Source organism: Eublepharis macularius, chromosome 11, assembly GCF_028583425.1.
Source record: "Eublepharis macularius isolate TG4126 chromosome 11, MPM_Emac_v1.0, whole genome shotgun sequence".
Classification (NCBI taxonomy): Eukaryota; Metazoa; Chordata; class Lepidosauria; order Squamata; family Eublepharidae; genus Eublepharis; species Eublepharis macularius.
This window is the reverse complement of record NC_072800.1, coordinates 10,819,521-10,833,838: the sequence shown is the minus strand read 5'-3', so window position 1 is coordinate 10,833,838 and position 14,318 is coordinate 10,819,521. Positions and strand designations below refer to the sequence as shown.

Below are 14,318 nucleotides of genomic sequence, written 5' to 3'. Positions count from 1 at the left end.
GAGTGGGTGGGTAGAAAGGTGCTTAACCCTTTTCCTTGACTGGCATTTTAACTCTGCACTGCCCGCCCACCTGGAGTTCCAGGCCTGATTCCACTACAGACAAGGGTCTAGAAGCCATGTTGCGTGGAAATTGGCCATTTTCACACTGCTTACTGGCCCCGGAACATTGTGCCAAGCTCCCGGAATGACAGCATCTTCTTGGCGCGATTTTGCATGAGAATTGCAGCTTGGTGCAATGTTCCGTGGCCGGTAAGCAGTGTGAAAATGCCTGTGTCTCAGAGAAGAGGAGCTGTGGAAAGCAGCGGCTAGGGAAAGTTCTCTGTCCTGTCCACCTGCCGTTTCTACCCTGCAAATCCCCTTCTCCTGATGCCTCAGTACATCTGAGACATGAAACATGGATAACATGTTGTGTTGCAGCATAGACACTGGTAGTGTTGACACACAGACACACCACACAACTGTTAATGCATGTGTGTGTGTGTGTGTGTGTTATGTGCCATCAAGTTGCCTCCAACTTGTGGTGACCCTATGAAGGAAAGACCTCCAAAACGTCCTGTCATTAACAGGCTTGCTCAGATCCTGCAAACTGGAGGACATGGCTTCTTTGACTGAGTGCAGCCATCTCCTTTTGAGTCTTCCTCTTTTCCTGCTGCCTTCCACTTTTCTTAGCATTATTGACTTTTCCAGAGAATCTTGTCTTCTCATAATGTGACCAAAGTACGATAGCCTCAGTTTTGCCATTTTAGCTTTTAGGGAGGATTCAGGCTTGGTTTACCCACTTATTTGTCTTTTTGGCTGTCCATGGTATCCACAAAACTCTCCTCCAGCACCACATTTCAAATGAATGTTTTCTTCCTGTCAGCTTTCTTCACTGTCCAACTTTCACATCCATACATGGCAATGGAGCATACCATAGTCTGGATTATCTTGATCTTGGTTCCCAGAGAGACATCTTTATCTTTAAGGATCTTCTCTAGCTCCCTCACAGCTGCTCTTCCGAGTCTCAATCTTCTTCTGATTTCTTCATTGCAGGCTCTCTTGGTTGATGATTGAACCAAGGAATAGAAAATCTTGAACAATTTCCTCATTGTCAACTTTAAAATTGTGTAATTCCTCAGCAGTCATTACTTTTGTAACTGCTAATGAGCTCCTGGTAATTGATTGTGAAAAATAAGGCAGAGGGTCTCGGCCAAGTGGCAGTGCCCAGACCTTTGGTTCTCTGCATTGCTATACATGCGGAGACCCTATAACAAGCAAAGGCATCCCCCCTTGCTGTCCCAGAGCAAACCTGTGTATCGCAGGGTAACCTAACCTGTGTATACCAAGGTCTAGATCCAGCCCAGAATAACAAGGGAAAATAAACACGCTTAAAATGAAAAGAGTTTTTATTGACATCATATAAGCCAAATTAAACAACTGTTACAAGAAATGAGAGAAAGATTGCAAAGCAGCAAACCGAAACCTTTCCCTAACAGCTACCTGTCTATAAGGGATAACAAAAGGGGGGGGGAGCATACAACCCATCCCGTAGAGTCCTGACGTGAAGAGCAGACGAGTTGGGTGTAGAGCCAGAGACCAGCTCGTGTCTCCAAGGAACCTGGCCGAAAAAACTGCTGCAAAGTATTGAGGATTTGGGACAATGTTTATAATACAGATGTACATGATCTGGAATGTGCTGGTCATAAGTCAGGGCAATGATGAGTGAACAAAAGACAGGGAGTGGCAGATGACTGTCTCTGGGAGGGTTTGTGAGAAGTCTGATCACCTGCTAGATCCTGCCTGCATTAAGGATATCAGAAAATCTAATTCTGGAGAAGCACTCAAGTTTAAAGAAGGGAAGAGACTGATGTTGAAAGGGGGAGTTTTCCTAGTTTGCATAAAAGTTGAAAATGTTTCCTGGAAGAGGCTTAGAGACACCTGGGTGAATGACAAGATTAAGGAGAGCGCAAAAATCTTCCTGTACGGTCACTAAGATAAGGGGAGGAACTAGCTGGGGCCAGTCCATTGCTCATTGTCTTGGAGACCTGGGTCGTTCATTAGGGTCTGATTATTCAGGGAGGAGGCTCCAAAGTCCACAGGGAGAATGGCCCTCCGGTTTAATCAGCCTGCGGTGGGCTTTAGGGAGGAGCGGGTCTGCATTCCATTGCTGCTTAACGGCTTGTGCTGGGCATGGCTGCTGCTGCATAACGAGCCACTGCTGTTCACGTCACTTCAGCAGGACATGGACTCAATTTCTAGCCCTAAGCCCATGGTAGAACTAAGGGCCAAGCTACAATTGACGAATGACACTTGAAGGGCAAGTAAACAGACTCATGTGTATTCCTCCCTGTTCACTTGCACTCCACTTGCACTCCACTCGATCACTCCACGATCGAGTGGAGTCCAAGTGGAGCACAAGTGAACAGGGGGGAATACACGGGAGTCTGTTCACTTGCCAGGCAAGTGTCATTCGTCACTTGTAGCTTGGCCCTAAGAGGAGGCTCCAAACTGGCCCCCCCTTAGGGCAAGGGTCCGGAGGCCACACTTTACGCTTCTAAAGCACAGTTTTGGGGTGTTTTGTCCCTTTAATAGAGGCTTGATGGGATCTTGTTTACCTCCATGCCGTGAAAAGTGTGAACTGCCCATTACCATGCAGTCTGCCTCTCTTAAAGGGACAGGACTTTTTCTTCAGGCCAGTTGGCAACCCTGGTGCAACCACTGGCCCTCCTGTCCTCTTCCTCCATTAGTTCCCCCCCCCCCTGAAACGAGAGGCACACCTGGAGTTCAGCTTGCTTTAGCAGGTGAGAAGGAGGGTGTCGGCCAAGGGGGCTGGGTGAGATAAGGGGCAGAGAGCACCACAGAAATGTCCTGCCTTTGAGCCCTGAGAGGCTCCATCTCTGGGCGCGGACTTGGCCAGAGTGGTTTGACACACGTCTGTGTTAGCAGCGACTCCTGCACGGTACATTTTGTGCCGTTTATTGGAATTTTAACAGGCTTATAATGTTTTTTTATGTACTTTAAGGGCTGCCATAAAAAAAGATAAGGGAAACTGTTTGCTCTCTATTGCCAATGGGCAAAAGGCAGCGGTGCTCGATTGCAGAAGGGCTGATTCATGCTCAGGCCACCTTTGCAAGTGTCAGTCTGGGGGGCTTATCTCTCTGCGTCATGCTCTGCAGAGAGGGGCACAGAGAGGTGCCTGCCTTTCTCTCTCTTGGTATGCGTCTTCTTTTCGTTCTTCTACTCTCTCAAAAAGTTAGCCTCCCTTCTGTGCCTTCTTTGTTATTTGCCAGGGCCAGGGAACTATCTTGGCCCCGCGTATTTATTATTTATATTTACAACTAATTGATTGCGCTTGTGCACCTGTATCTCGAAGAAGCCCAGAGGCTGTGCACCTGGTTCCAGGCAAGGCCCTTGGAACTTCACAGGGCAATGCTTGCTTAGCTTTAGCCGCAGAAGTGCCTCTGGTGCCTACAGACCCTTCTCTCCTGGAGCCTGCCCTAAGCCCCAGCCCATGGCATCATGGATTAGCAGTCAAAATAAGTAAGCAACTTGTATATTTCAGCATCACAAATTGCTCTCCATGTAGCACTTCAGACAGAAACTAGGAATTGTCTCTGTGATGACTGTCAGATTATAAACTTAAGTTAGGATTTGTGGCTTCCCCACACATGGCCACACCGGAAAGGAATGAATCTCAGGTTGGTTTTCTTTTCTTTTGGGGGGCTCAGTCTGAAGACTTGTCTCCTATTGGAAAGTCTGCTTCCCACCTCTGGATCTTGGGGAATCTCATATGCTTTAGTTGCTTTCCTGGAAGTGACCTGAGGTTTGACCAGGCTCTTCCATAGCTGAGCTGTTCAGTTCCAATTCGGAATCCTCCGACCAGTTCTCCATGACTTTCGGTGCATTTATCGTGCCATGGCTGGGGCATTCCTGACACTGCCGTGGCATCAGGAGGGCATCTCTTGCAACCATAACCTTTAGATAATTTTCTGGATGCCCATTAATGTCTCACAATCAGGGCACTATTTTTAAAGTCCCCAAACAAACAAACAGTGTGATACCTTTCTTGGTACTAGGACAAATCAAAATGAGTGTGGGGGACTTGCTCACTGTTTTGTGATATTTCAGTTGGTCCTAACAAAAAGTGATTACACTGCTACTGTTTCTGCAGTATTTCTGCCTTGATTGTAAATAATCTGAAATACTTATTTATTTGAAATAGACTGAAACAATCCAGGGCCTTCTGCAATATTTCTGTGGATGAAAGAGGCTTTGTTTGTTCTGGAGTGGTCACCAGTTCCCTTACCAGTTTGAGAGCCAGTTTGGTGTGGTGGTTAAGAGCACGGGACTCTAATCTGGAGAGCCGGGTTTGATTCCCCACTCCTCCACGAAGCCAGCTGGGTGACCTTGGGCGAGTCACAGTTCTCTCGAGCTCTCTCAGCCCCACCCACCTCACAGGGTGATTGTTGTGGGGTAATAATAACACTTTGTAAACCACTCTGAGTGGGCATTAAGTTGTCCTGAAGGGCGGTATATAAATCGAATGTTATTATTATTATTATTATTATTACCATGCATGAATTCTTTGGGGATAGCAGTGAATGCAGCTTTGCCTCCCCATCATTCCCAGCCAATCAACGTGGAAGTGCAGAAGTCCTTAAGCCCACGTATACATACGTTCCAACATGGTTTCTTTCTGTTTGCCTTGCAGTGTCTTTCTTTGTGGTGAGCATAGGAGGCACATTAATTGGTGTGGCCTTCGCATTCCTGCTCTCGCTCGTCACTCGTTTCACAAAGCATGTCAGAATCATCGAGCCGGGATTTGTGTTTGTCATCTCCTACCTCTCTTACCTGACAGCTGAGATGCTTTCTCTTTCTGCCATCCTTGCGTAAGTTTGAGTGAGTTGCTCGTGTGTTCTTTTTTGTTCCAGAGGAGTTAGCCATGTTAGTCTGTTGCAGCAGAAATCAACAGGAGCCTTGTGACGCCTTAAAGAGTAGCAAAATTTAATCCGTCGCAAACTTTAATGGATTAGAGCTCACATCTTCAGTTGCTGTGACTGAATCTTCACAATACGGATCTTTTTATATAGGAATCTTGCAGAAACAACAACAGGATCAAAGGGCCATGAAATGCAGGCAGCGCCGAGGGAAATGTGGTTACGTAAAATTGAAATCTATTCAGCAAAAATACAGAGACCATTTGTAATGGGTGGGGAGGCACAGGGGTGGATCCAGTCAACTTTTTTGTTTAGTCGCACTCCGTTCTCCTCCTTACTACAGCCCCTCCTCCACATGGCTTTTGTCCACGCAGGTTTCACCAGTTGAAAAACTGGTTGAATCCAACCTGCGGGTTTTATTAGGATAGTCACAATTTAAAGTGTTAAGATTTTTATCTCACTTATAAGCAGGGGTTATTTTCTGAGAAAAGAGGTGGTGGAACTCAGTGGGTTGCCCTTGGAGAAAATGGTCACATGGCTGGTGGCCCCGCCCCCTGATCTCCAGACAGAGGGGAGTTGAGATTGCCCTCAACTCCCCTCTGTCTGGAGATCAGGGGGCGGGGCCACCAGCCAGGTGACCATTTTCAAGAGGTTCCGGAACTCCATTCCCCCACGTTCCAGCTGAAAAAAAGCCCTGCTTACAAGTGTTTCCAGAAAGCTTTAAAAATGAAAGCCCAAGTGGGCTGAAAAAGTATGCCAATTAAGTACAGAAGAAAACAGCTTCACAGAAAGAACGTCCTAAACATAAACGGGCTGTTGGGTGATGGACTGCTTGTCAGGACAATGGCCGCAGCCGGCAATGGATTGGGCCCAACACGGCTGATACTGTGCAAGCAAGGAGAATTTGCATATGGCCCAAGTCTGCCCTTTGTCCACCAGCTTGTTCCAAGGCTGGTCTAATTCTACAAAGCCAACTCAAGATGCGGCTGGGGTTTTTCAGTGCTTTTAGGGTCACCAGCAAAGGATCAGGGCTGGTGGCTAAGAGCCAGGCAGGCTCCGTAGAACTTTCGACAGCAGGCTGGGTGGGGTTTGGGTTGAGAAGGAGGTGGGGTATTCTGAAATGCACACCCCTAGCTAACACGCCATGCATCTGATGAGCCCTAACCGATAAAACAATAATTATTTTTAGTCTTTAAATTGTTACAAAATGCATTGTTATTTTAAATCCAGCTCCCAGATATATGTGATGCCAGCTTGGCTTCCTGAGACCTATTTTTACCCTTTCCTTAAAGACACACACAAAGGAATACCCTGGTCCTTGCAACGTGGCCTTCCAGTTAATCTCTTATATATACCAGTTTGGTGTAGTGGTTAAGAGCACGCGACTCTAATCTGGAGAGCCAGGTTTGATTCCCCACTCCTCCACTTGAAGCCAGCTGGGTGACCTTGAGTCAGTCACAGCTCTCTTGGAGCTCTCTCAGCCCCACCCACCTCACAGGGTGTTTTGTTGTGGGGATAATAATGACATACTTTGTAAACCGCTCTGAGTGGGTGTTCAGTCATCCTGAAGGGCGGTATATAAATCGAATTTTGTTGTTGTTATACCCGCCTATGTGTTACGTATGATTCTGGAGCCCAAATCCTTTGGCAGTCTTGGCCTGCTTCATATGTAGAGAAACAGTCATAAATCAATTCAAGAAGAATTGAATAGATACCTCAGCAGAGAGAAGGTAACTACAAGGACCATTAAACCATTTCTTGTATTTTCCCCTTCCAGTATAACTTTCTGTGGTATCTGCTGCCAGAAATATGTCAAGGCGAATATCTCAGAGCAGTCCACCACTACTGTGAGATACACAATGAAGATGCTGGCTAGTGGTGCGGAGACAATTATTTTCATGTTCCTGGGAATTTCTGCTGTTGATCCTAAAATCTGGACTTGGAACACGGCTTTCATACTCTTGACATTGGTCTTCATCTCTGTCTACAGGGCCATTGGTAAGAAAATGGGTTCTCCCGTTCCTGATGAGATTGCTAGTTGATTGTGAGTTTGGGAATCCCATCCTCACTTGCTCGGTGGGAAGAAAAAGCTAGAATCTCTGGTATGTTTCATCAGGCACTGTTTTTCCTCAAGAGAACTGCAGTGGCCAGATTGGAGCCCCGTCTCTTCCCTGGCAAAAGGGTGCTTGTTTGTTGCTCCTACCCCTTCCCTGCTGGTCTGAGTCTTAGAAGAACAAGGAAAGTAGAATAAGTATCGTGCCTGCACCAGGTCCGGCCAGGCCTTTGTAACATCCCTGAGGCTTGGGCAGCTGCCTGTCCTTAGCCAATGCTGGCCATGCTTTCTGGTTAGAAGTAATTGCTCTGGTGTCTTCCAGGTGGTGTTCCAGGAGCACCTCATTCTCCCTGTCTCTCACATAATCACTTTGAAGATAGTTTCAGGTGGGTAGCTGTGTTGGTCTGTAGGAGAACGGCAAGATTCAGGTCCAGTACTCTCGAAAGCTCACACCCTGGAAATCTAGTTGGTCTTTAAGTTGTTACTGGACCTGATAATTGCTTTGAGACTCACTCTGACAGGGAGGTAAGGCTGTCCACGGTTAGGCTGAGGTAATTCCTAACAGCTAGGGGAAAGTAAAATGTGGGTGGGGTAGTCCTCATGAAGAGACCCAATGGCTCCAGAGCGAAATGTAGCTCAGTGTGAAACCAAATACAGCACTCATAAAAAAAGAAAATGGATTTTCTAAATTAAAGTGTGGTGGAAGGGTAAGCGGAATGCTAGAATAAACAGTATGTGAAGGGAATGGCAGGCAAGGATATTTGTGGGGCTGAAGGCTTTTTAAGGATGCTTTCCAGAAAGGGAAATTATAGAGGTGAACAGTTGCCAGTAATCCATGTGCAAACAATGTGCAGGTTTATGCCAGTGCACTGAAACAATTGTGCAGGGTGCTCCTGCAGTGTGCCATTTCCTGCTAAAGGTCTAGCAACAACCAGTGTTTGGGCTGCAGAAGCTTTAGGGATTATTAATCAACACATCTATTATCAATAATGTATTATTTTCATTTATGGTACTTCCTTATACTGGCTCTTTGTAGGTCTTTTGCTCTGAATGTTGACATACTTTGGCTCTTTAGTTATAAAAGGTAGTAGGCCTTTGCATTAAGGTTTACTACACATTGATATGAATGTAGTCCACATCTAAGACATTTCAGAGCACCTATTTTATTTGCATGGCATTCCTCTGTTAATCCCAAAGCACAGTTAGCACCAGCAAGATTGAAAATAAAAAGCAATTCCACTTTAAAAAAAAAATGCTGCTACTCGGTCCTGATCCAGCCACGGAGTTCTGTGAGTGCTGCAGATTAGGAGGTGAACTACAATGTTTATCCAGCCCCAGCTGAACTGAGCAGATAAGTCTAACGGGGCTGAAGTTGTGCCTGTATCAAAGCATGACCGTTGCTGGCTTGGGGCAGTTCACCTTTCCGTTCAGTCACCGCGATCAGCAGAGTTGCCGTTTCTAGGTGGGGAAGCCTTGCGTTTCAGCAGCAACTCTGCTTTACGATGTTTCTCTGGTCATACATTTCCTAATTCCGAAAGGAATGCGGTTCCACGGGCTCGTGTGACACCGCGGCATTTGTTTTCACAGGTGTCGTTCTACAGACCTGGGTGCTGAACTATTACCGCATGGTCCCGCTGGGAATCATCGACCAAGTGGTGATGTCGTACGGTGGCCTCCGTGGGGCAGTCGCTTTTGCTTTGGTGGTGCTTTTGGATGAAAAACGAGTCAAAGAAAAAAACCTGTTTGTCAGCACAACGATCATTGTTGTATTTTTTACAGTTATATTCCAGGTAATTTCAGTTACTCCACCTTTTTTCGTATGTGCTTTGGAAGGCAAAGGGCCTGGTCAGACCATACTTCCTTGAACCCAGCCACACCCTCGCCCTGCTCTGCCTGCCCTCCTCTTCTCAAGGAGAAAGCGCCGCTTTACCCAGCCAGTGGGGCACCCTGGTTAAAGTGCTGGACTGGGACCAGGGGAGCTGGCGTTTAAACTTTGCCGTGACGCTTGTTGGATGGTCTTGGGAGAGTCCCAGCCTCACCTCCTTCAGGGAGTTGCTATGAGGGTAAAATGAAGAGGAGAGAAACCTCCATGCAGCCCCACACTCTTGGAAGAAAGGTGGGGTGAAACTGGACTAAACGGATAGCTGAGAGCCAAGCTACAAGTGACGCCTGACACCGGTTGGACACTTGTCAGCTTCCCTCAAGTTTTGATGGGAAATGTAGGCATCCTGGTCTTGCAGCTGTAATGGAGAGCCAAGCTGTAAAACCAGGATGCCTACATTTCCCATCAAAACTTGAGGGAAGCTGACAAGTGTCCAACCTGTGTCAGGCGTCACTTGTAGCTTGGCTCTCTGTGTCCTCTGCTCATCTGCACCTGGGATCTACTTGAACACACTGTTTAGTCTCTGAATGAAGTCCAGGTCAGACACGACTTTGGACATGGGAAGTGAGAGGGTAGGGCATTTAATGTACAGGAGCTTGAAACTCCACACACACACACACACACACCCGCTGTATTGTGTTCAGGAAATAAAGTCTGACCAGGTCCCAAAGCAAAAGCAGATCCTAAACTCAGGCACTGTCAATGAGCCGAGAGTGTCATTATTTTAATAATTTCCGTAACCGGAGACCCTGTTTTATGTTTTCCCTTGGTCCCACGCAGGACAAAATGCAATCTTTTCTGCAGGGAAAATGGAAACCTCCATGGAAAACCTCAGTGCATTAATAGATTTCAAGTTAATATTTCATGAGAAAGCCATAAAACCAAGGCAAGCCCTTGCTTGTACCTGCAAGAGCAAATACAATTTTCCATTCAAAAATCTTTACACCACAAATATATAGGGAGCGGAAGGATGTGCTTATATAATTCCTTTCTGCTTTAATAGCTGGTCATTGGTTTCCCTGGATAGTATGAGTGAGAGGAAAATCCTAATTTTCCTGTAGCAATCTTTATAAAGGCAGAGATGGTCAAAAGCTCTGGAGCTGCAGAGCATTCAGAGCCATCGGTCAGCGCTTGAACATCGTAGCATCTGCTGAACACCTGTGAAATTTGGAAATAACGTTTTATATTTTTACACTTCCTTGAACTGCCTCGCACAGGTTTGAAGAGCACACACATTTTCTAAATGAATGAAACTGATCTTGTACCAGAGCAGTCTAGTCTTTGTTTCTGGTCGTGCATTCGAATAGATGCTGGACAAGACTCGATAGTGGAGTGGTGTGGACAATTTTCCGGTAGATGCTTCAGAAGGCAGTAGGGCCGGGATGTTCGGTGCCTGCTCCTGTAGGTTTTGTGGGTTGCAGCCTGGTGCCGTGTGATTGCAGCCGGGGCTTCCTGCCAGTTATGTCTGAAATGCAGAAACTGCACCAGGGGCTGTGGCATAGCTCCTTCCCGTGCCGACACTGCCAGCTCAAACAGCCCAGGCTTGGCGAAGAACCCATGGGTGTCCCACATTTCAGGCCTTTCAAAGACGGCATGGGGCAGCGGTGACTGGCACAGGGAGGGGGGATCTAGCAAACACCTTTCTGGAGTTCAGGGAGTGTTGAGAAGTTGAGCAAGAGATGGTTGCGCAGACAGCTCTGTTGAGTCAAGCCCGCTATAAGCGGGCCTGGGATACCTGCAGAGCATGGTTAGCCATCCTCTGACCAGTCTCTCCTGCATTTCTTGAATACAACCCCACCGCCAGGGCCCACTTTGCATGATGAGGAGGTCTCCAGTTGATGCCTCTTTTGTCGTGAGCATTTGAGAGGCATCTGTGTGAATGTGTGCACACATGCGCACACCACTTGATGGGTATGCACACAGTGAACTGCATTTGTCCTTGCTGTAGCACATCCGTGGCCAGAGTAAGTGGGCAGTCTCCATTATTTTTAAAAAAAATCCCCTTTCAACTAAAGTCAAATTAATGTATTTGTTTCCTTCCGCAGGGTTTGACAATCAAGCCTTTGGTGCAGTGGTTGAAGGTGAAAAAAAGCGAGCACAGAGAACCCAAGCTAAATGAAAAGCTCCATGGCAGGGTAAGCCAGGCCAGGTTGGGGAAGAAAACAGGGGTGCACCTACCTGTAACGGTTGTTCATCGACTGTTCTTCTGTGCAGTTCCCATGTGGGACTGCACAGAAGACACGACAATGAAAGAGAGGTTGCTGAGGGGGAAGGTCACATGGCAAGCGGTCTATGCTGGAGTCTTGTATACTTTTTCACCCAAAGAGGTCGAGTAACGGTTGCCTATTGTTTTCTAGAAACCCTGCCCTAATGTTGCCGCCAAGGAAGAGTCCCAGCCCTTTCTGAGTCAGACCCAAAGGTGCTGAGGAGCCTCTGTGCTTCTGGGTCTGGCAGCATGGTGTTCATTTGTGAAGAATTGGGGCTCCTGAGCATGGGGGGTTGATTTTAGTCTTGGAGCAATAACCTGTCCTTACCACTTCATGAGAGAGAAAAAGTGTCGCTTGTTTCTTTCTGATACTGTTGAAGATGTCCAACTTTTGCTTTGAATGTGTCATTTTGCCCTTCTTGTCCCTGGGGCCAACAGGAACATTTTTTTTTATAGTAGTAGAAAATAGCAAGAGTCCAGTAGCACCTTAGAAAGAGAGAGTGCTGAACTGCAACTGATAACAAAGCTCAAGACAATGCCTCCACCTGGTCTGAATTGAGACGTAGGCTTCCTGTCTCATTACCAATGCTGATTTCTCCACACCCACTACCCCTCTGAATACCCCACCCTATCCAATCATGTCCATCTTTGTCATTCACTGGCTATTATCATTCGCTTCTGTAATCACTCCCCAAGATACAAGGATAGATGGACTTACCTTCTAGGTGTATCTGAACAAGTGGGCTGTGACTCACAAAAGCTCGTACCCTACCACAATTTTTATTAGTTTTATAGGTGCTACTGGACTCTGGCTCTTTTCTACTGCTACAGACAGAGTAACATGGCTACCCATCTTGATGTTCTTTTGTGTGCAGGCTCATGGCTTAGTGGCGGAGTATATGCTCTGCGTGAGGAGCGCCCCGAGTCAGTCCCTGATATCTTTGGCTTCACGGTTCTTGGGCAGCAGGACCGGGAAGGACCTTTGCCCTATGACCTTGGAGAACTCTTGACAGAGTAGACAGTTCTAGGCTAGAGGGGTGAACGGTCTGGCAATGTAAGGCAGGTTCCTGTGTTCCTTCCTAAGCTATTATTTTATCTTTACTGCTCATGAACAACCCAAAGCCACCAGTGGTAAGAGAATGACATTATAATATATTTCTGCACTGGCTGGATGTGCCTTTCCTGACAGCCAGAGCTTTTGGCTCTACCCAACATAAACATGTTAGTATTGATGGTGGAAAACAGAAGCACATGCAGGAGTCAGTGTCCACTCGGTGTTTAGCTCAAAAGACGGCGTTCAGCTCCAGAAAAAACTAGCTAGGCTGGACCTGCCATGCTGAGTCTTGAGGGTCCTGCTCTCTAGGAATTCAGATACCAGAATTTTAGGTTGCAGGGGGTAAACTTTGTTGCCTTCAGTGTGCAAGCACGAATTACCTTCCCCAAGGTATGGCTCTTTTTAAATCATTGATAGTGCATGAATAATTTTAATCAAAGAAATTCTCTCTCCAATCACAATAATAATAATATAATAACATTCGATTTATATACCGCCCTTCAGGACAACTTAACACCCACTCAGAGCGGTTTATGTTGTTATTATCCCCACAACAATCACCCTGTGAGATGGGAGGGGCCGAGAGAGCTCTGAGAGAGCTGTGACTGACCCGAAGTCACCCAGCTGGCTTCAAGTGGAGGCGTGGTGTCATATCTATATGCAGTTGTAACAACCCCAGAGCTGCCTCAGTTTCCCCTGCTGGAGTCTTGTTTGATAGACGATGTTGCCTTGTAATAAAACCGTGTCATCTGTCCATCTCTCTCAGTACAGTCTACTCTGGCAGCTGCTTTCAAAGGCTACACAGAGGCACGGCAGATTAAATCTGGGCTGTTATACACACAAACACAGAGTTAAGACCCCTGCGAATTGTGCCAATATGTTTCTGAGGGCAAAACTACATGTTATGAACGTGGGCAGGGCAGGTCTGCAGAGTTCCTCCCCGAGCCACTGTCCTGAGCCGAATCAGTCCCTTGTGGCCTTTGAAAATCCCTTCCTTTGCAGCTGCTGTGTGATTGTGGGGAAAGCGAGTCGCGTCCAGGGAAGCTGGACCTGACTTGTCAAAATTCGTAGCATGTAGTTTGGCCCTGAGAAAGGTATGTGATAAAGGGAAAGGCCAAGCCAAACAAGAATAGACCAGCAGTCTTTGCCGATAATGAGGCAGGATTCAGAGGGGATTTGTTTAGACTACTCTGCTGTGATAGTGAAGTGTTCTGGTTTTTTAAAAAGTAAACCTGCAAGGCTCTTAAAGACCCAGGTGCAAATCTGACCCACAGAGGCTTCCTCGCTAATTTACACCCGCTTCTTACCTGGGACTGAGGGCCTCTGCCTGCTGTCTTCATCATCTCTCCACTCAGAACGGCATACCACCAAAACTAGATACCACCCAGGGAGCAGACCTCACAGAGGGAACTCTGGTCATGCCAAAGTCCTGTGGGGCACCCCTGGACACACTCCTTGTTGTCAGCGATCGGAGGGAGCAAAGTCCCAGGTGCCCGGTTGTCGTGCCAGATTCAGATCATGCATATCATTGAAACCAATAGTGACCTTCATCAAGCGGATTGCTTTATCCCCGATGTGTGTACACTGTCCAGGCTTGGCTCCTGTCTGCATTTAAGCTGTCCTAGGGCAATGGCTGTGATGAGCCAGCCCTGGCTGATTTTATGTTCTTTGTTTTCATAGGCCTTTGACCACATTCTTTCGGCTATTGAAGATATATCTGGTCAAATAGGACACCATTACATGAGGGACAAGTAAGTGGAGTTGGGAGTTATCTTAATGGAATGGAACAGTTCAGAGTGAATGGAAAAGGGTCACTAGGAGAACAATAAGGTCGGCTTGCTCATCGGAGGGCCCAAAGTGGGCGAAACAGGTTGTTGCCCCTAGTCGGACACCCTTTGGGGAAACTCTTGCTATCAGGTCCTGGAATTGCTGGCATTCTTCCCACTCTTTGAAATCTTTGTATCAACTGTGCCCGCTAGAAACAATTCAGAATTTGCATATCTAATCCCCTTCGTATTAGCACTAAACGCTGTGGTTTGTTTTAACTCAGCTTGGAAAGGTAAACTTGTGAGGTAATTAAAAGCTAAACTACCATTATCTTCTACTATAATGTTGTCCTTCACAGAAAAATTTGAAGGGCTCCTGTGGTAGAATATCCCTACTGAAAATGTCTTTCATGGCCTTCGTGTATCATGGTTGGCCACAGG

At 46.8% G+C, this 14,318-nt stretch overlaps 1 protein-coding gene across 1 annotated transcript in view; it reads left to right on the top strand.

The window, feature by feature from the left end:
- The window catches only part of SLC9A3 (solute carrier family 9 member A3), a 79,506-nt gene that overhangs the window by 50,502 nt on the left and 14,686 nt on the right, over positions 1-14,318 (top strand). The window contains exons 5-9 of the mRNA XM_054991718.1: positions 4,691-4,868; positions 6,694-6,914; positions 8,557-8,759; positions 10,897-10,986; positions 13,792-13,862. Of these exons, the coding sequence (XP_054847693.1) occupies positions 4,691-4,868; positions 6,694-6,914; positions 8,557-8,759; positions 10,897-10,986; positions 13,792-13,862 (763 nt within the window). The remainder of the gene's footprint in view (positions 1-4,690; positions 4,869-6,693; positions 6,915-8,556; positions 8,760-10,896; positions 10,987-13,791; positions 13,863-14,318) is intronic.